The sequence below is a fragment of the Caretta caretta genome, chromosome 20 (assembly GCF_965140235.1).
Source record: "Caretta caretta isolate rCarCar2 chromosome 20, rCarCar1.hap1, whole genome shotgun sequence".
Taxonomy (NCBI): domain Eukaryota; kingdom Metazoa; phylum Chordata; order Testudines; family Cheloniidae; genus Caretta; species Caretta caretta.
Genome location: NC_134225.1, coordinates 372,860 through 393,344, shown reverse-complemented (window position 1 = coordinate 393,344; position 20,485 = coordinate 372,860). Strand labels below are relative to the sequence as shown.

General features: G+C 42.5%; 1 protein-coding gene across 2 annotated transcripts in view; it reads left to right on the top strand.

Moving 5' to 3' along the window:
- Window positions 1–316: 316 nt before the first annotated feature.
- Window positions 317–20,485, top strand: part of LIMA1 (LIM domain and actin binding 1) — a 41,445-nt gene continuing 21,276 nt past the window's right edge. Inside the window, exons 1-5 of one of the 2 annotated variants that reach the window (XM_048832295.2) lie at window positions 317–346; window positions 8,573–8,624; window positions 9,654–9,791; window positions 13,730–13,775; window positions 16,160–16,618. In XM_048832295.2, the coding sequence (XP_048688252.2) occupies window positions 9,673–9,791; window positions 13,730–13,775; window positions 16,160–16,618 (624 nt within the window). In that variant the 5' untranslated portion in view covers window positions 317–346; window positions 8,573–8,624; window positions 9,654–9,672. The remainder of the gene's footprint in view (window positions 347–8,572; window positions 8,625–9,653; window positions 9,792–13,729; window positions 13,776–16,159; window positions 16,619–20,485) is intronic. The other variant, XM_075121422.1, reaches the window with a different exon arrangement.

Genomic DNA, 20,485 nt, shown 5'->3' with positions numbered 1-20,485 from the left:
CGCTCCCCCGCAAGGGGAGGGGAGCGGCACAGCGAGAGATTAGTGCGCATGCGCACAGACGCTTGGGCAAGAAGGGGCGAGGAAGAATAGTGCGCATGCGCACCGAGGGAGCGCGCCGGCCCGCCTCCCGGCTTTTTCCAGCACGACCCGGGGCAGGGAGATGGGGAGCGGCTCAGGCTCGGGTGGGGCGTGGCCAGCGGCAGGAGGGGGCGTGGCCAGCGGCAGGAGGGGGCGTGGCCAGCGCCAGCCTCCCCAGCGGAGCCGCGCGCTCCGCCCTGTAGGTGCCGCCGCCGCCGTCTCCTCAGCAGCGACAGGTGCGCGGCTCCCGGCCCGCCGCCCGCCGCAGGTGGGTTGTTGCGGGCGCTGGGGCCGCCTGGCCCGGCCCGGCCCGGCCCGGTCCGGAGCCGGCTGGCTCCCCTCAGGGGTCCGGTGCCCGGCTTGCTGCGGCGCCTGGGTCGGGTCCGGCCCAGGAGCCGGGTCCCGCCGCGCCCGGACACCCCTGGGCCGGCGGGTTTGGCCCGTCGGAGCCCGGATTCCCTCCGTGGGTCCGGCCCAGGCCGCCTCCCGGCGCCGGGGCTGGGCGCCCCCAGGCCCTGGCTTCCCCCCGGCCCCCGTGCCCTGGCGGGCCGAGCTGCCCCGTGCCCGGAGCGAGCTGCCGGGCTGAAGCTCCGCTCCCTGCCCGCAGCCCGGGCCGCCGTGCGGGGCGGGGCGGGGGCCTGGCTCGGTCCATCCCGCAGGCAGCTGTCACGGGGGCCCGCTGCTCCCTGTGCCCCCAGGGCTGTGGGGGGAGCCCCTGGGGCGGCGGGCCCGCCAGAGCCGCACGGATCCGCGCTGACCCGAGCCCTGGGAAGCCGGGGCGCGCTTGGGGCGGGCTGGGTCCAGCCTTCGTGCCCGTCTCATGCCCTGGATTCACTTCCTGCCCCTCCCGAGTCCTGGAAACCGGCTCGGCAAACCGCAGCAGGAGGAAGCCGCTAGTCGTGCCCACCGTGGGAATTTTCTCTGGAATGAAAGCTGGACGTGTGACCCTTTGCTTGCTTTAGCGACTTTAAAAACCTAAAAGACTGTGCCGCTCTCAAGCTGTGCTGTTATACAGTAAATCAAACCAATGCCCTTAGGAGCTTTTGCTGTATAAAGTTCTCATGACTGCATAAATCTTGGATAGATTTGCCACCTCCATGTTCAAAATGAAACCGAACAGAAATGAAAAGGAGTACTTGTGGCACCTTAGAGACTCATATTGTTACCCTGTTTGGCCTTAGTGGCTAGTTTAACAAAAAACTCTGGAGTCTGGTAGGTGGTTCTAATTAGGTGTAGAAATTGGTGATAGTCAAGTATTTATTTCTCTAATGCACTCTTCTTTATTTACAAAGAACACATAAAGCCCTGTGTCTCTGAATGCAGAAAGAATTAAGAAGCAGAAGACTGTTTTGTTTTTGTAACTCACAGCCCCAAGCAGTCTGTACCCCCAACCCAAAAACTTCTCCCCAGGTTTCTTCTAGGGTCAGCTACATTCTTTCAACTGCTCTTTTCAGCTGTCTTTCACTCTCTCTTTTCCAGTTTCTGTTTTGCCTTCCCATACATGTAGCACCTACCCAAAACAGTACTCAGCAAAAGTTCCTTGATGGCTTCACATATTTCTTTTGTCTTAGGTGGGGGTTTATCCTTACAGTAATGGTAGGCATGAACTCACCATTCAATTATCAGTCTCAATGAGGTTTTAACTTCATCCATAACAAGGTTTCACTGAGCTCATAATATAAATTGTCTGATCACTTGTATTTATTTTCTCTCTTCTTCTGTGCTATGCAGTATTGAAAATTCAGCAATGAAAGTTGTGTGCTCCCATCTTTCAAAGAAATGAAAGGTGTCTGATGGCATCTTGTTACATTTGTGGAGAGCCTGTTTTATATAGGCTGCTAACAAATATTTAGTCAAGGGCATGGTATAGTCTTCACGTTCTTTCAGGATATGCCCTAAATACTAGGTGAACTCTTTGAAATGCGATTTAAGAAAAAAGCCTCAGTAATAATTATTTTGCTGTTACAAGCCTCTCATACCATTAAAGAGGAAAAATGTTTAGGGTTATCCTCCCTTTTCTAGCTTTGGTAGAAATCTGGACCATAGTATCTTCATGAGCTACAGTGTTATGGTTGTAGGTTACACCCTAATTTGATAACCACCTTGTTTCTGTGTAAGCTTGTCTCAAGTGACTTGTTCATGGCCACTTTTCCTCCTCAAAAGTGTGGACTTATTTGTTTGGGGTAGGAAATCCAGGAATAGTTTTGAATTTTGAATTGAGCGGTTAGGAAACTGAAAACTTATATTCAAAAATGATTAAACAAGAAAACATTCAGATTTTCCTGCCCCAATTCCAGGAAATAGTGCAGTTAGCATTTTGTCCTCTTCTAGAATATTATGGTTGTGGTGTCTTCAGATCTAATTGACTGACTGCAGACTTTGATCTTATTCTATTAATTGAAAGATTAGACTGTATAGTGAACCCAAAGAGCCTTATTCTTTCAGAATTTCTCAAGTGGGAGGTAATCTTTAGTTCAAGGTACTATATTATGGTAGTACACAGATATTAATAGGATCTGTGAACTTCTTGAGCAGTGCACATTCTCTTTTATTTATGTTGGTTACCTGCAAATTTTTAAAGTACGTTCTACAGAGAGAGAATTCTGCTGTTGTGCTATAGAATCTTAATTTGTCTTCTATAAACAGTATCAGAGCTGGTATCTTTATCAGCTTAGGAGCACCTGTGCATCCATTATTCTTCCTTGGGCAGTAGGAATATTTTTACAAATCCTACTGTATCTGCTTTAATAAACTTTTGTTAGAAAGTCAAGTGATTCAACAGGTGTATCTCTCTGTATTTTTAGCTTGACCAACTTGCATTCAACTAATTCAAACTAGCATTCAACTAATGAAATTAAACATTCATTTTTTTTAGAGGATGGTCTTCTGTTTTTGTTTTTTTGTGGTGTGCAGTGCCCCCAGTGGTTCAGCAGAATGTGACAGAGATATATTTATAATAATTGGTCTGATATTTCTTAGGGTGACAGTATAGGTTAAAAATGTAATTTTTACACATTCAACTTTTAACTGAACATCCTGAATATTTGAATTGTACAGGCAAAGCCTATTCCTAAAGGAGGTTGACTCTTAGGCTATGTCTACGCTACTGCGGTAAGTTGACCTACAGTACGCAACTCCAGCTACATGAATAACAGCTGGCATCAACGCACCTTAGGTCAAGTTACAGCAGGGGACTTGCCTTACTCTTCTTGTTGGGGATAGAGTACAGGGGTCGACTGGAGAGCTATCTGCTGTCGATTTGGCAGGTCTGCACTAGACCCGCTAAATTGACCACCGGTGGATTGATCTCAGAGCCTGGATCCTGGCTGTTGTTTAGACCTGCCCTTAGCAAATGTGAAGAAGCTTAATGAGAGGGTGTGGTAGCTACTGCTACTGCAGTGTTCTGTTGGCACTGAAGTCAATAGCTTGGTAGCTAGACAGTTAAGCGTCTCTGAGCCCCAGGCAGAATCGGGTATTTGTGTTGATGCAGATATCTGAGCCTTTTACCACAGAACACTTTGTGTGAATATAAGTCCATTATTCAGTATGTTAAATGACCCCTCATATTTGAATATGTTCCTGCTGATTTAACACAGATATTTATCAGATCACTTGTCTGGTTTTAACAGCAAATGTTTGTACTACCGCTGAGTCTTAAATCTAGGTTTTTACATCATGTTTAAAACAAGAATTGTGAATGCCATTTTCCAGAAACTTTTCATTCTGAGCAGTAAATATCTGAGACTTAGGTGCTATTATTTCTGAGAAAATGGCTCCAAAGTCTCTGTAGATCAGAAAACTGGCAGGGAGCAGTTTTCTGTTTGTTTCTGTATTCTATGGTACCAAAGTTAAAATTCAGCAAAGTGGCCTGGTGTTTTGTATCTCTTGTTTGTTACATGCCCAGCTATTGAAGATTTTTCCTCATATGATGACCTAATGAGTCATAGTCCTGATAAATTACTATTTAGATGACAAACAAATGAACTTCTAAAAATCCTAGGACCTTCCTGTGAGTGCAAAAAGATACAACACTGAGCAACATACATAAAACCTGAAAGTGCGTATACTGCCTATAACTGTTGACCTGAAGAAGAGCTCTGCGTAAGCACGAAAGCTTGTCACTCTCTCCAACAGAAGTTGATCCAATAAAAGATACTGCCTCACCCACATCGTCTCCCTAATATCCTGGGATCAACATGGCTACAACAACACTGCATGTAACTATTGTAGGTTATCACCAGAAAAATAAACGTATACACCTCTATTTTATTTAGATTTAAAAAAAAAAAGATCTTGGGTAATGAATTGGCGGATTAGTGGGTCATCAATGGGATGATTTAGTTGGGGATTGGTCCTGCTTTGAGCAGGGGGTTGGACTAGATGACCTCCTGAGGTCTCTTCCAACCCTAAACTTCTATGATTCTGTGATCAATGTATACCTCTGCTCTGCTTTAGTTGATTTTGCTTCGTTGGTCCCACTGCTCAGCTCTGATGTCCCTTTTGCTATTAACTAATGAGCTGTTACAGCAGATGCTTCTTTCTGCAGACACCTCAATATAAATGTCTTTAAAAACAAACCACTCAGCCCTACCTGGAGGCAGCTAACTAATAGGGAGTCAAATCTGTGTATAAATATTTTCTCTAGATCTTCCAATATATCTATATATAGGTTTTACTCTACAATGGTAAATGTAAAGTTTTAATTTACAGTGGCTGTGATGCAAATGGTGAAGTTTAGTTACGGCTGATGTACCATTTTCTACTCCACCTTTTGTAAATCGTCATGAAAACTTGCCAGGCTCCAAATATTCTCATCCACCCTTCCACAATGATGATAAAAATGCTAGTTTACTACCCCATTTAACCCAGCACGCGTGCCCCCTCCCCCCCCCCCCCCCAACACTAACTCAGCTCAAGATGAATTTTGCAAGGCTGTTTTAATAGGTTATCTTAGTTTGAGTGATTAGTGTATTAGACAGTTATAATGCTATTTCAGAGTTCTCGGTATCATTACGTAAAACAAACTAAAATATTCACTAAACCTGTAATCTTGTAGAGACTTGTATGTTCTTAAATTCATGTACAATGAGTAGTCATATTCAAGTCAGATGTTCCTGTGTCTGAGCTAGTTTCCTCTTGAGGTGGAATTGCAGTGGCGTGGCAGGGAACCTGCTTTTCTCAGTTCAGAGAAGTCTATGGTACCAAGCTCAGATCTGACAAGAACCATGCACCCATCTGGTTCCATATATGGTAGCATCTTACTCCAGAACTGTGGTTTACATGCCAGTGAGGGCTCATTATCCACATGGAGAATACTCTAGATCTCCTCCAACAGATCCAAAGAGGCAGTAATTGGGGTGCTTTCCTTGCCTCCATCCCAGGAACATGGTTCTGTAATCCCTAAAATCTGTTTTGATTTTCATGGGATACCATTACAAGGTGATAACCCCATCTGCACAGCTAGTCATGCTTGGGAGACTCCTTTTGTAGAGAATCTCTTACTGGACTAGGCTAATGGGTTGGTCTTATGGTCCTTTGGAGCCCTTTTAAAGAAGGCTTGCAGTTGTTACAGGTTTTACTTGAGTGCTTTTCCACAACATGCAAGAGGAATTTCTCATTGTGGTCTGAGGCAGATTACAGTTTATTGTCCAAGAGGAACGTTTCTTAAATCCTCATTCTTGCTGTTGCAACTCTTCTTTTATGAGACTAGTCAACGATGTTGGGCAAAACTCAAGGAAACTCAGAACTACACTACCAAAAATACAACAAAACAGTTGAAAAGCTAAAATAAAAACACTTTTAATCTTTAATGCTAACAATGTAAATTATTTACAGCCAGATTTGAATGGAGCAGGGAAGAAGTTGGTTCCATGACTCGTCAAGCAGATAGAAAGGAGTTGATGAGGCAGGTTATTTATGTACTCTCCCTATGGAATGTGTAGCTTGAGGGAATTTCTCATTCCTCCTATTGGGCAAATACTGCTCAAAAAGGTTCCATAACAATGTAGCTAGACATGACTTCTACAGTGGGACTGTGGAGGTAAATACATTTGGAGTACAGACATTGTTGCTAGCAAGTAACCCCTTTATTATCTACGCCTCTGCATTTCTCTGGGTGCCTCGTCTGTGTCCTTTAGATTGTGAATCTCTGGGGCAGAGAATGTCTTTGTATTGGGCAGCACAGAGCATGTTTGTACAAAACGGATAGTAAACTAATACTCATAGTAGTCAATGAATTTTGCTTTCTGGAAGTGGTCTGGAATGAATTACCCAGAAGAGGCTAGGAAGTAGCATGGATGCTTTAGAAACATGATGAATCTTTAAACAAAGTAAGATATTGGAAGGTGTTAAGAATATGGAACACAGGTTTGTTAACATCTTCCTGACAACTTTCATTTTGTGTGTGTGTGTGCATGCATGCTACTTTGCTTCAATTTTGAAAAACATAACAGCGATTGCTCCTGTTATGGAAGAGATGTTTGCTGGAATGAGTCATGATTGTTTTAACACAGATGTGCCTGTAGGTAAAGGAGTGGTATCTGAAATGTAATGCATGTGTTATCTGCTGGAAGTCAAAATTATTACTATCAAAGGTAAATGAACAGAATGTTAGTGTTTAAAACAAGGTGTGTTGTTTAAACATTCCTGTTTACTTTCACCTTCCTTTGCATATTCTTTCTGTTACAACAGTGCAGCATTTTAATGTCTGTATCAGCTGGCCACCTCATCTTGGTAACAGGATTTTCCTCCTAAATGATCTGACCTTCAACAAATTAAAAATTACAAAAGAAAAGTCTTTTTGTATACATATTAATTGCTTACAAAATGAACTAATTCCACTCCTGTCACTATTCCACCAAGTTGTACACCCAAACCAGGGTGAAACGGCAAAATCACACAATCGAGGTAACTGAAAGTGAAATCCAGCTTTGTTACATACGCCCTGTTTAGAGCAAGTCGGTCATTTTCAGTTAGCGTTAAACAGCAGGCTTAATCCTGTAAAGCCCAGGTATGGAGCATTACATGTAAAAGTGCAAGGTACAAAGCATGGAGAAACTGATCCTGTTTTAACGAGCATTTCTGTGTAGTTAAGAGAGGGATATATTAGCACATGGATTACACTTACCCACAAATCTCAGCTATGCCTATTCACTGTCGCTTGGCTTCTTGGCATCCTTGGAAGGGAGCGGACTAACTGTTGACTAGAGACTCTTCTACAATGGAATGTTCTTCGTTTATAGCCATACATAAACGGGCATTATTCCTGTGCAAATAGTGGCCTTGTCTGCCTATGCTGCAGTTTTCACAAAAGCAGCTATATCAGTGCTGGGTGTAATTGAGGAAAATCTCTTGGTGTAGATAAGGCCTTGTTAATGTGAAGGAATGTATCTAGAACTTGTGCACCTTTTAACTTCCACTTACACTGGAGCACAGCAGCCTTGCAGGAGCAAGGCCTTAATGTCTGTAGACGTTTAGTGCAAAATTATTTGTGTATGGAAGAATTTTGCTGCTAAGTGATTTGTGATCACGTGGGCTTCACTACATGCTTTCTTTCCGTGCTAGAAAAGGATCTTACAGGCTAGTTTCACTGGATTTTCAGTGTCATGAGACAAGACTTTATAAGCAAGTACTTTGAGTAACTTTTCATCTTGTGAACACAAGCACTGTCTGCCCTAACTATGCAAAAATGTTTCAGAGTACATAGTTTGGAAAGTGTCAAGAGACTGACATCAGTAATATCCAATCCATCCAGAACTGAAATTACAGTCATAGTCCCCTTTATGACCCTTTTCAGGGATTTGAAACTTGGCCCTTGAAAATTTCAGCTGGGCATAGAAAGTCTCTGAGGTTTAGCACAGTAGTTCCTTGTTTGTTTTTCCCCCACCCACCCTACCATTTGAGGACCCAGTAGTATGTTTTTTGTTTTTTACTGTTTGATATTGTGGCTAATATGAAAGCAAAACTTCCTATGCAAACTCTCTAGTTTTGGCACTGGTTTGTCAATATGTGCTGTCTTGGATAGTACAATAGTCTTGTTGTCCTTTCAGAACTTGTGCCAGTGAAATTCAAATGGGCTGTTCTGAAGAACCCTGTCCTTGGTGGAGACACATCCATGGATGGTTCCTGGTGCACAGTGGTTACCATCTCTAGTACCTGAAGTTGGAAAAAGTTAGACTGTATTGACTTGTCCACCTACAGATTTTTAAGAGTTGTGCTCCAACTGCATCAGGAGTGTAGCCTGAAAGGATTGATCTGAAATCTGTCTAATGGTAGTGCAGCCTGGATTTGGTGTGCTTGCAAAGTGTTTGCTTCCAAACCAGGAAGTAATCATGAGTGCATCGTATCATAAAATAGGTTATCATCCTTATATGCATTTTTCCCTATTCTGGGTCCTTTTTTGCATAGGTTAGAAAAATGTCCCTAGAGAAGTATGCTAGTTCTCTGCCTTTCGCTGTGGTGACACTGTCAAATTTTCTTAGTGCTTCCATTTCAGGTGTGATTTTTACTCCGAGTGGATCTGTATTCTGAGGACTCGTCAGCATCTAGTAAGTAAATCTTTTTTTTACTTGTGAATAGAGCAAATTAAATACAGGAAACTGAAAAAATATCAGTCTAGGTCACATTTGTTTGCTGTAACACTAAGGATCCCTCTGTCAATTTATGCTCCCATATCTTATGGGAGCAATCTTCAGACATGTGTGAACAAATGTTACCTTAAAAACAGTGTCACCTTGCAGTGTCTCTGGCGTGATCAACTGATATTCTGCTCCCCAATATCACAGAAAGGAGGAACAAGCAACATGCCCATTAGGAGCCAAATCATTTGTGGCGTTATCATGGGGCCCTCAAAACTGTTCTAAAAAAAAAATAATAATAATAATAATTGGATATGCGTAAATTCTGGTTTTGCTTTCTGACAGCTTCCACACTAAAGAGCTGTTCAAAACCATGTCCCAGTTTACAGCAGTACAGTATGTTTAAAGCCATTCCTCTAGGTAACTGAGAGCTGTTGTAATATCAAGTTTGCAGTCCTGTCCATGAGCAGAGGACTTGTTCCAACTCACAAAGGAAGTGGCTGCTGCATTAAATCTGAAGACCATGACAATAAATGAGCAATGTTTGGATAGGAATTACATCCTCTTAGGTTTCATAACTCTAACCTTCTTATATAAATGCCTGAAGGTTTGTTTTAGAAGCCAGAGTGGGTAAGGGCAGGCAGGGCTTCCTGGAGCTTTTCGTGCCATGGAGCCTATGGATCTGAATTGTGGGGGGTCTCCTGTTAGCGTTCTTTTCACTCTGAGCTTGTCTTCTCTTCCCATTCTGTTGCAATGGTCAGTGTTTTTACCAGTAAAATAGATTATAAAGTTCCTTGAATATGATTTTTAATCTAGAGCTATTGATTTAGTTTTTTATCCACTTGAACCAAGGAGCCTGCGGTGACTGTTACTTGGCAACAATTATATGAAACATGCTTGTAGTGCCCAAATAAAGACTGACAATTTGTAGCCACTCAGTCCAAATCCTTTTTGGATCACTATTTCATACTGATTGCTGCTTTGCTTTGTTTTTCATAGATATTTCTGCTTTCACAAGATGGAGCCATCTCCATTTAACAGAAGACAATGGACTTCACACTCTTTGAGAATCACTGCCAAAGAGCTTTCTCTAGTCAACAAGAATAAGTCATCAGCTCTCCTTGAGAGATTCTCCAAGTAAGTGCTGTGAGGCTTTAGTTCAAAAACAGGTGTGTAGCCTAGCAGCTGACACCTTCCAAGCTGATGGTGGCCATTCCCCGTCTGCACTGCTTACCTTTTTAAAATTCAGTTAAACCCCATCCTCTGTGCAATAAAATACTCATAGAATGTGCTTCAGGCAATTAGCAAATCCTGATGCATTAGCCATAGAACTACAATACCCCTTTCCGGCTGCCATTGTGAGCACTAGCACCCCCTCCTGCTGGAAGAGAAGGTGCAACCTTGATGGTTGATTCATGATATTCTATTAGGCATCCATAGTTAGGGCTTAGTAGCTACCACCCATGGATTTACTCTTTCATCAGAAACAGATCTTTGCATCCTTTGTATGAGATGAAAAGTTCACCAGTCCTACACTTCCTGCAAGGCATGGTGGCAAGCAGGATCTCCTCTCAAAACTACAGCATAATTCCAGTTTGAAGCCCGGTACTGACAGTTGCCAATGATGGATTTTCTGATAGGAAACCCAAGGGGTTAAAAGAGCTAGTCTAGAAACAGTATTTTAACAAAGGGTTCTTCATAGATCTCCCCCTTAGCCTGTGGTAATCTTTGTTTACTGGGGGAGTGCTCACTTGCAGAGAGGCAAGATAGACTGTGGAATCTTAGATTGGTTTCCCATTCAAACAATAACGCTTTATTGTAACCAAGAAAGAAGGCAGCCCCACTCAGCAAACGCTTACATTAAGTGTGCTTGCTGGAAATGCATGTCATTGGTACTTGAGAAATGTGCAGACCACAGGTGGGACCTTCAGTGTAAATTGGGCACCTAACTCCCTTAGTCTGCTTTGAAAATCCCAGACTATTTTAATAATATAGGCTGGTATCAACTTCTGTAACTGGTAATGGGATGTGTGGAAGCCTCTCATGAGAGGCTGCTCCTCTGAATTATTTTTTAAATAACTGATCTCTAGTCCATTCCTGGAACATGCTATTTTGTTCTTTAGAAGTGTTGAGCGCAAGGAAGAAAATGCTTGTTATGTCCGTCATCGGTGATTCAGTTGCCTCTAACTGTGATTTTGAAATTGAGCCTGGTCAATTTGCTAAACTTTAATAATCCTTTAAAATGGCATTTACTGGAGTAATTCACCGCACTATACTTTAACCAAGCAGGGATTCCCTACCCTCATGAAAGCAATGGCAGGGCTATTTGGAAAAGGACACTTCAGTTACCACTGGGTTCACCAATCTTGAAATCCACATCAGGAAACCTAATCCTACTACAGCTTTTTCAGCTAAATCTACTGCTTTTAAAACCATTTTTATATCCCAAAATACCATGCAAACTGCCTGGCTCTTCTCAACTTGTGTTTAAGTTTGTGACTAACTATTAGTGAAATTGAGGGGCTGTTAGTGCAGACTCAAACCATGAATTGTGCAGACTCCTTTCCGATACTGGCACAATACCTCAGTCCCTGCCTTTAACATCCATGTCTTTCCAGGCTGCCGCCTTCTTCAGTCTTCTGATATTTTTTCCAATGCAGCTCACTCTTTGCCTATAATGCCCTTGCTATTCCATTGTTGGGTCTCATGCACAACTCTGCCTGTGAACCTTGTTCCACCCATGCAGTTGCCCTGCCATTTACAGTCCTGGGCTTATCCAGCAATAGTAGTCAGTTGTACAAAAATGGAGAGATTTCTCATAGATTAGGATGAGATCACCATGTTAATTGTTGCAAGTGGCCAATCAGGATTTGAGCAAAAGCTTTCAAAATGTGCAAAACTAATACATAAATCCAATATGCTAGAACCTCACCATCTTGTCTTACCTTGTAGGCTACAACTGTAGTGCACGCCTTTGAACAGCAGAGACCCAAACTTGTTACCAGACACGCTGAAATCAGTACTTTGCTTCAGTGATGGATACTCTTTGGGTATCGCTAGTGTTCAGGGGTTGTGATGGGCAAAAGAATCGGCAAAGAAATGAGACAGACGAGACAAAATTTACTCTCCTAGAAATTAAACACTAAATTTGGGGAATGTAAATGTCCCCCTCCCCCAATGAGCTGCTATTGATAGAGTAGGTCCAAATTCTGCAATGCTACCAGTGGCTGCAGCTCCCCTGACTCCAGTGAAGTTACACTCAGATATGCAGAGCTGATAATCTTTGCCCATGTTTCCATAAACTGATCACATTCCTTCTATAGGCATTTCCTTATTTTGAAAAATCAGTTAAGTCTTGGCTCTGCACAAGCCTGAGCTCCTGGTTACACAAATGTATTTCTGCCACATGCTCCATTGTCATGGAAGTTAGCTACCTGGGGCTGTCGGTCTTTCCCAGAGTCAGGTGTTTGCAGTGGCTTTTACTCTGCACGCACTTCATTTCAGCAGCCAAATAAAATAGCCTTCGGGCACCAGCCTAACTGTTCTCTGCCACTCTTTCTGTCCCCAACTGAGCTGTTTGTTGGCCTTTTATCTGACGATCAGGTGATCTGCTGCTGATCACCTGATGCTTGACATCCAGTCAATCACCTGGGATGCATCTAATCAGTCAGAGGTGGGGGCTAAGCCAGCTCCTTTAAAGGGCCACCCTACCCTCTGACACATCTTCAGTCTGTTTTCTCCAGTACATTTTTGTGTCTCTATCCAGGAAGAGGCAGAGCAACAAGGGACTCGCCCCGTTAGTTGCTCACTTCAGTTCCGTGCCTTGCCATGAAGGAATGGTGTTGGGAAGACAAACTTGGAAGCTTTGTAGCACAGTACATCCTAGATCCTCAAAGGCTTGGACCAGCGTAACTACATCCATCAAGCGCAGGCGTTTGTGTGGTTTTCTTCTGTCCTGCAGAATGGAAGTTGCTTATGCAGTTTATGGGGTGGGAGAGCAGCACAGGCTTTCTGCTTCTTTAGACTAACAAAGGAGAGGGAGGGAGAAACCTCCCATGCAAGATGCACAAATCCAGCACACAGGGTAACAAATGGCCTGATACAAAAATCAGTGACAGTGTACAAATATAGGCGGGGTGGTAAGAGATTTTCTTCTAGTGGATTAGGCCACCAGATAAGGTTTAGTCATGGGGTAGCACCAGCAGATATTTGAAGAGCTGTGAGTTTATAATGTCCTTTCAAATCGGCTAATATGTCACTAACTGGCCTTAACTTGGTGACAATTTGGCTTTAAAATTAAACCTCCGAACAGTTTTGTGATTTAACTTTTTAAAAACCCTCATATGACATGTTCAGAGGCTAGAGAATAATAAGGATGATATATGCAATCTGTTATTAGGTTACTTAAGCATCTTTCAGCATCAGGCCCCAAGCAGGCAAGAGAGATCTAAGTGGTGTGTTTGATTCCAGTGATATGATGACATGGATGTGACTGCAAGACAGCTGGAGTTGTAAGGCTCCTGAATGGTACACTGGGGAATTCAGAGGCAGAATATAAATGTACCCAAATAGGAAACAGGCTACCATCCGTTGCTTCTGAAAAGTAGAACTTTAATGACCATAAATAAAGTTGTCGCTACAATGTTTTGGTGGGAAAACCTAGGGCTTTTTTACAGTTTATTTGGGCTCTCTTTTAGTCTTTGCAACCAACTGAACAAGGTCTTCCACGATCTCTTAGCTTTGGTTCTATCTGTCCAGGGTAATGAAGTGTGGAGTGGATGCTGGGTTTTTTAATGGCTTTAAAATACCTTATTTGTCTGTAAGAGTTGTATTGCTCAAAAGAACCTGTCCCTGTACCTTGTTCGTACACTTTTTTGTGTCTCTTACCACTTTTTCCATGACAACCAACCAGCCATACCGATAAGTGTTTGAGATCTCCATTTTTTTGTTCATGAGGTCTGGAATGCATGTAATAGCCTCGTTGCAGGGTGAATGTGCTCCCACCAAAGTATTTGGAACTTTGTAATGCAATTAAATCTTGTTTTTAATTTCCTCTCCCCCCCCTTTCCCAAAAGGTATCAGAAAGCAGCTGAAGAAGCTACTGCAGAGAAAAAAAGAAATGTAAGTGTTTATGATCCTTCTGGAATGAGAAGCATTATGTAAATTAGGATGACTAGCTATGTTACACCTTTCCAGAGACTGCTGCTCTTGAGGGAAGCTAAACAACCCATATGTGCTCTGTGGCTTTTTTGTACCTTGTGTTTGCAAGAAAACTTGGCTCAGATGCAGTGTTTGCCTTTTTTCATTAAGGGCTTGCTTTTGGCCTGTCTTCTTGCACTGGGTTGACTGAAGCACAAGGAAGTCAAGTGACTTGCCCCAGGTCACACATTGAATCATTGGTTCAGTCCTAAGTAGAAGCCAAGATGCAGCTGGCTCTGAGTCCTCTGTTCTAATCACAAAACATGAATGGCCACCTCTGTTCTGAGCTGTAGGCAGCTCTATGGTTTCTATTCTTGTTTGCTCATTTCTTATCTATACTTGGAAGCTTAAAGGGATGCTGTCAGCTTCCAATAGTTCTAATTTGTTATCTTCCTTTCTAACTGCAGAATCCATTTAGGGGACCCTTCTCTGAAGTAGATTTTAAATCATTTGGACTTGCCTTGGGAGAGGAGAGAGCACCATTCTGTTTGGCTCTATTACAGTTTCACTTCCTCCCACTGCTCTGGGATCAGGGGACTCTAGTGAGTGAGAATGCACTAAAATGGCAAGTCTGCATTTACAAGCAGAATCTCTGCTTATTCTTCATTTAAAATGTACAGGGTTAACTACCGTGTCCAGAAGGAATGAGCAATTCCCTCTCTGAGCGTGCTTCCTCAGTCATAGTTGAGCAATTTGATAGCACACTTAGTAAGCATTGCATGTCTTTTCTCTGGGTCACTGTAGCCAGGGAAAGAGAGACCAGGCAGGAGCCTGTTCAGTGCTCCTTCATTCCCATACTGTCAGGTCTCAGTAAGTCTTTGGATGATCATGTAGGACAATAATTCTTGGTTAAAACATTTATATTTACACCTATTTATAGGAGCAAGTTGTGGGGTGCTTTGTGGGAAGTCCTCTCTCAGCATTAATAGGGAAGAATGGCAGCTCACTACTGGAAGCCATTGCATCACTTGTATGGGCAGGGCAAAGCAGAGCCTAAGCACAGAATGACTCATGGTATGAGGCATGCCAGAACTCCATATGCAGCAGTGCACCTGGGATTCAAGGAAACTCTAGCTGCAGGAACTTCAGTGTCTAATTCTGTTCTGAAAACCCTTCATGTGGGGGACCTTTTTTACCTCTTTAATACACTGTGCCATTTTTCTCTACAACTTTGCTACTTGCTTTAAATACAGCGAGCAAATAAACTGATCTTTTCCTGAAGCTTAGGTGAATTCTAGTCAGTTTGTAAAGAAGCATTCAGAATGTGACTAGAAGAGTAATGGGGTGAGAGATTTAAATCCCAATATAGCTGCTAATTCTGTTTAATTCCCTAAAGCCTTGCAGACCTGTTCTACTTGCAGTTAGTTTCACTTGTGGTAGGATCCATAAAGAGCAGACCACAAAAACGCAGCGCTGGCAGGTGTTAGATATGAATTTGCTAAATGCGGGGTTCTGTTGTTCGTATGTGGGGTAGTCACGGTTGAGCAGAAGTAGTCTGACGGTACTTGAATCTGAGGGGCAGTATTGCTGTGGGTCACTACCAGCTAACCCAGAAGACGTTCTGTTGGCTCATGGCGCTGGTGTGGCAATGCTTGTAGGACATACTCATGCACATAAGTTATGTGCCGTTCAGGGATCACAATGTTACCTTCAGTAGAAGAATTAGATATTCCAGTGTATGATCAGATTTTATAAATGGATGCAGAAGAATTGTAATGTTTAATTTGTATTGGGTGGTCTAAAATACAGTGTTTAGAGCCCTCTTGGCACTGAAATGCTGCCACTAACTGAAAGTGAAATGCATAAATCCCAAGTAATAGTGGTTTCTGAAAGATCATCTTTAGTTCTTGGAATAGATAGTTAATTGTTCTCCCTGCTTCCCTTAGAGCAGATGGAAACATTGCAACGTTTGGCATAGCACCCCTCCACATGTGGCTGCTTTTCCCATTGTTAACATAAGTCTCTCATTCTAAAGTCTGCTAGTATTGATTCTGTTAGATTTCCTTAGTGTGTGGATTCAAGCCTTTTGTGTCTTATTTAACTCTCACTAGACCTTGATTCCCTTTTTTTCCTTATAAGGCCATCCTGTTGGATCACTTCCTGCTTCTGCTCCTAGCTTTTCTCTTCTCCCCCCTCCCCTATCCTAGATGCTTTCTCCATGTGGCACAGTTGTAACTATTCACAGCTGTCTGAAAGAGCAGCAGGCTAAGATCAGCACTGAGTCTTTGCTTCCTTTTGTACAGAAAAGAAGTGCTTTAATGCTTCATCAGGCAGTTTGACTGGCATTAACTTCTTGTTGTTTTTAGAACACAGAAAATCTTCCCCCTCATTTGAAAAGGGGGACTCTGAGTGTGTTAAAGAAGAAGTGGGAGAATCCAATATTGGGAACACAGTCTGGGACGGAAACCCTACAAAGCAACTGTACTGAGGTTAGGCAGAAGGTCGCCAGCCCCAGTGTTGGAGTAGAAACCAACACTGCTTCTGAAGCAGAAACTGACCAAATAACAAGGGTCTATACTAGATCTCAACTCCGATCGCCTTCTGGAGCCTTTGGCCAATTGAAATATCCAAGTGTTGACAGCAAGGAGTCTAAGATCCACTCATTGGAGAGTGATAAAATGGAAAATTGTGTAAGAGAATCCAGACAAGTAGGCAAACCTGAGGCCAGTGAAAACCCGGACTCATCAGGGAAGATAGAGAAATATAGCATCCCACTAAACAAACTAAAGATGATGTTTGAGAAGGGCGAAGCAACTCAAACAAAGGTAAGGATTGTATAACTTCAGACCTTAAGAGGCTAAAAATTAACTGCCTCCTGGGCATCTGAAAACTCTCTGCAGGGGGTGGTTCAGAGCTATTAACTGTACAAATGGCAGTTTTGTTTTATTACTGAAGCTGAAAAATGTATCTTGAAGTGATTGGTGCTAAAGAGCTGAACACTCTATGGATGTCGCTGACTCTCCATGTATGCAATCTTGTAACTGTGTTGGTCCTAGTATATTAGAGAGACAAGATGGGTGAGGTAATATCTTTTTTATTTTATTTTATTTTTTTATTATTGGACCAACTTCTGTTGCTGAGAGAGACAAGTTTTTGAGCTTACACAGGACTTCAAAGCTTGTCTCACCAACAGAAGTTGGGCCAATAAAATATATTACCTCACTCACCTCGACTCACCGACTCTGTTTCAGAGTAGCAGCCGTGTTAGTCTGTATCCGCAAAAAGAAAAGGAGTACTTGTGGCACCTTAGAGACTAACCAATTTATCTGAGCATAAGCTTTTGTGAGCTACAGCATCCGATGAAGTGAGCTGTAGCTCACGAAAGCTTATGCTCAGATAAATTGGTTAGTCTCTAAGGTGCCATAAGTACTCCTTTTCTTTTTGCGACTCTGCGTTGCAGTTCTACAATAGTGAATTCTTCTTTTAACATGTTAATCTAGGATGGATAGATTATTTCTCTCATTTTTGGTTGGATCCAATTGAAAATACAGAATGGACTGGTATTTGAGTAAATTACTTTTTTTTTTTTTTTTTTTTTTTGGAGCAAGGTGGGGCTGACTGCTTCTTAATTTCTCCTGTGGGCACTGAGCAGTGAGTCATTTAAATGTTAGTTGTAAAAAAAAACTATTAAGCTCCCTTTGTGAATAGCTTAACACCCGCTGCTGTGGGACAGGAAGGTCTGCCAAAGCTACAGGAAAAGTCTAAGGGCTTACTGTATAGTGTACTGAGCTGAAACTCCATCTCCTTTTTGCTATCCTCTCATCTGTGTATCTTAATAAATGTTTCCTATCAGAGAAAATCCTCTCTCAGGGAAAATAGCTAGACGAGCTCACGCCTTTGCTAGTTTGGACTTGCAAACGCACAGGGCTTGCATTTTCCTACAATTGCTCATGAAATTTGATCCTGCATGTGAACTGCAATTTTGTCCCCAGGGAGAATTGCTTAACTAGAAAATGAGTTGCATATGCCAGTGACTTACAACAGAGTCCTGGGGCCTTGATGCTGGTGGATTCTTCAGTTTTCCCATAATTCCTTATATTTCTGGCTTTCTTTTACTCCGGATGGTTTTATTAGATCATTCAGTAAAACAAAGAAAAATCTTGGACAGGGAAGATATTTACTTTAGATATTAAATAAATGGGGGTCTTGGGGGACAGAATCTTTGGGTTAGGCTGAATATAGGCATTAAAAACAGTTTCTCACAGTAACGGTTTAAATCTGAGTTCTTAATCTTCATTAATGTTTTTAAGAGCTGCCTTTGCCATTGACTCCATCCGTACGGTGCTAATTACAAGTTTCAGAGTGGCAGCCATGTTAGTCTGTATTCGCAGAAAGAAATGAAGTACTTGTGGCACCTGAGACTAACCAATTTATTTGAGCATAAGCTTTCGTGAGCTACAGCTCACGTCATCGATGAAGTGAGCTGTAGCTCACGAAAGCTTATGCTCAAATAAATTGGTTAGTCTCTAAGGTGCCACAAGTACTCCTTTTCTTTTTGCTAATTACAAGGAGCAGTAGCAAGGTGTGACTTTGGAGATTTCTTCTCAGGAATTCAATCTCAGGGGCACAAGTTCCCAGAGCACATGAAAACTCCACAGGAAAGTACCAGTTTTCCAGGCAAACTTGAGTAACTGTATCTGAGCATGGGGGGAAGGAAGTGTTTTTGAGCTGACCAAACTACTCATCTTCAACAGCTGGAATTGGTAACTGTATGTCATAAGTTGTTGTTTGAAATACTGTCACAGCAAGTCCTGAAACTTTGAGGGATTCTTCCCTTAAATTCCAACTCTGCCCACGCAGAATTCATTTTGCACATGCCTTTTTTTCCCCTCAATCTAACTTATCAAGTAAAATGCCTACGTTTTTTAAAATGAAGAGGAAAGGCCTTTGTTGCAACTAAAAAGCACTACTGTAAGTTTTCTAGCCCTGGAAATTTTAAGGGGTATGAGGGTGATAATATGCAGATTGTGTCATGCAGCATAGGAATATACTTTAGTTGCATTCAAGTAGGGAACAACTGGAGAAGCAGCACAAGTCTAGGTAGTTACAAAGTGCAATGTGCTGAGCTCTGTAATTCAACATGGATAGCTCCTAAATTGATGCTTCTGACTGTCTCTGCCCCTTATGTCCTCACCTGCATCTGTTTGTAGAAACAAAACTATCCCGACTCTCAAAACAACCAAAAAATGGCTGGATTAAATTTTGCCCAGGGATGCCGCACTACCTGTACGAGCCCAGTTCTTCTTTCCTATTCAGATTTTGATCCAGCTTCTGAATCTCAGAAGCAAGACAAATTTTTATTGCATCTTTGGGAAGAAAGTACTTCTAAGCACATCAGTAGCAGCCTGCTGAAGAGGGTGTGGGACTCAGTGATGCCTGAAGCAAAAGACCAGCTTTCCTTTATTACTTATTGGTTCTAAAGTCTCAAGTCTTTGGCAATTTCAAAGATACTTCAGAGTATCCCAGTGACTCACATCAAATAAGGCACACAAGCGCAAGTAGTAGAAGAAAGTCACGGGGAGCATAACCTAAAACATCCCATCTAAGCATTAAGATACGATTGTCCCTTTCTGTTGTTTTGAGGCAGGAACTTGTTCTTTTTGGCACTGTTAATCTACTATGCAGTGACTTTTATTCTTACGGTGCTATATAAATTAGGCATGGTTTGCCTAAAGCAAGATGAGTTGTTTGGCAAAAGACCAAATGGAATGGCAGTGCTGCACTTACAGAATCTTTCACCCAAGAACCTGGGGCTTCCCAGAGATTGGTGGGTTTTTTGTGTTTTTGGGGGGGTTTTGCATACCCCATTTTACAGATGGGGAAACTGAGGTGCAGCAAAGTATAGTACTTTGCCCAAGGTGTCACAACGAGTTTGTGGCAAGTGCCTTACAGAATTGGATCATTAGCTAATCAGTTAGGTATCTTCCCTCCAAGTAGTCAATACTTGATCCTTCAGGTGAAGGTATTCCTCCCCAGTCCTTCCTCCCTCCCCCCCAAATGCATATGTACAGTTGTTGGGGAGGGCTGAGGAGGTGATTGGCTTGAGACTTTAGTACCCTTGTTATGTTACTGCATAGCTACAGTCATGACATGGTCTACTTCCAGTATTTGAGTCTGATTTCCTGCTGCAGTGAATTCCAGTTTGACAATATACTGAGTAAAGTGGTATTTCCCTCTATTCTAAACTTACTGCCCTATTTCAGAGTAACAGGTTTCAGAGTAACAGCCGTATTAGTCTGTATTCGCAAAAAGAAAAGGAGTACTTGTGGCACCTTAGAGACTAACCAATTTATTTGAGCATAAGCTTTCTTGAGCTACAGCTCACTTCATCGGATGCATACTGTGGAAACCGCAGAAGATCTTTTTATACACAAAGCATGAAAAAATACCTCCCCCCACCCCACTCTCGTGTTGGTAATAGCTTATCTAAAGTGATCACTCTCCTTACAATGTGTATGATAATCAAGTTGGGCCATTTCCAGCACAAATCCAGGTTTTCTCTCACCCCCGCCACCCCCCCAAACACAAACCCACTCTCCTGTTGGTAATCTACTACCCAAGATCCATAAACCTGGAAATCCTGGGCACCCCATCTCAGGCATTGGCACCCTGACAGCAGGATTGTCTGGCTA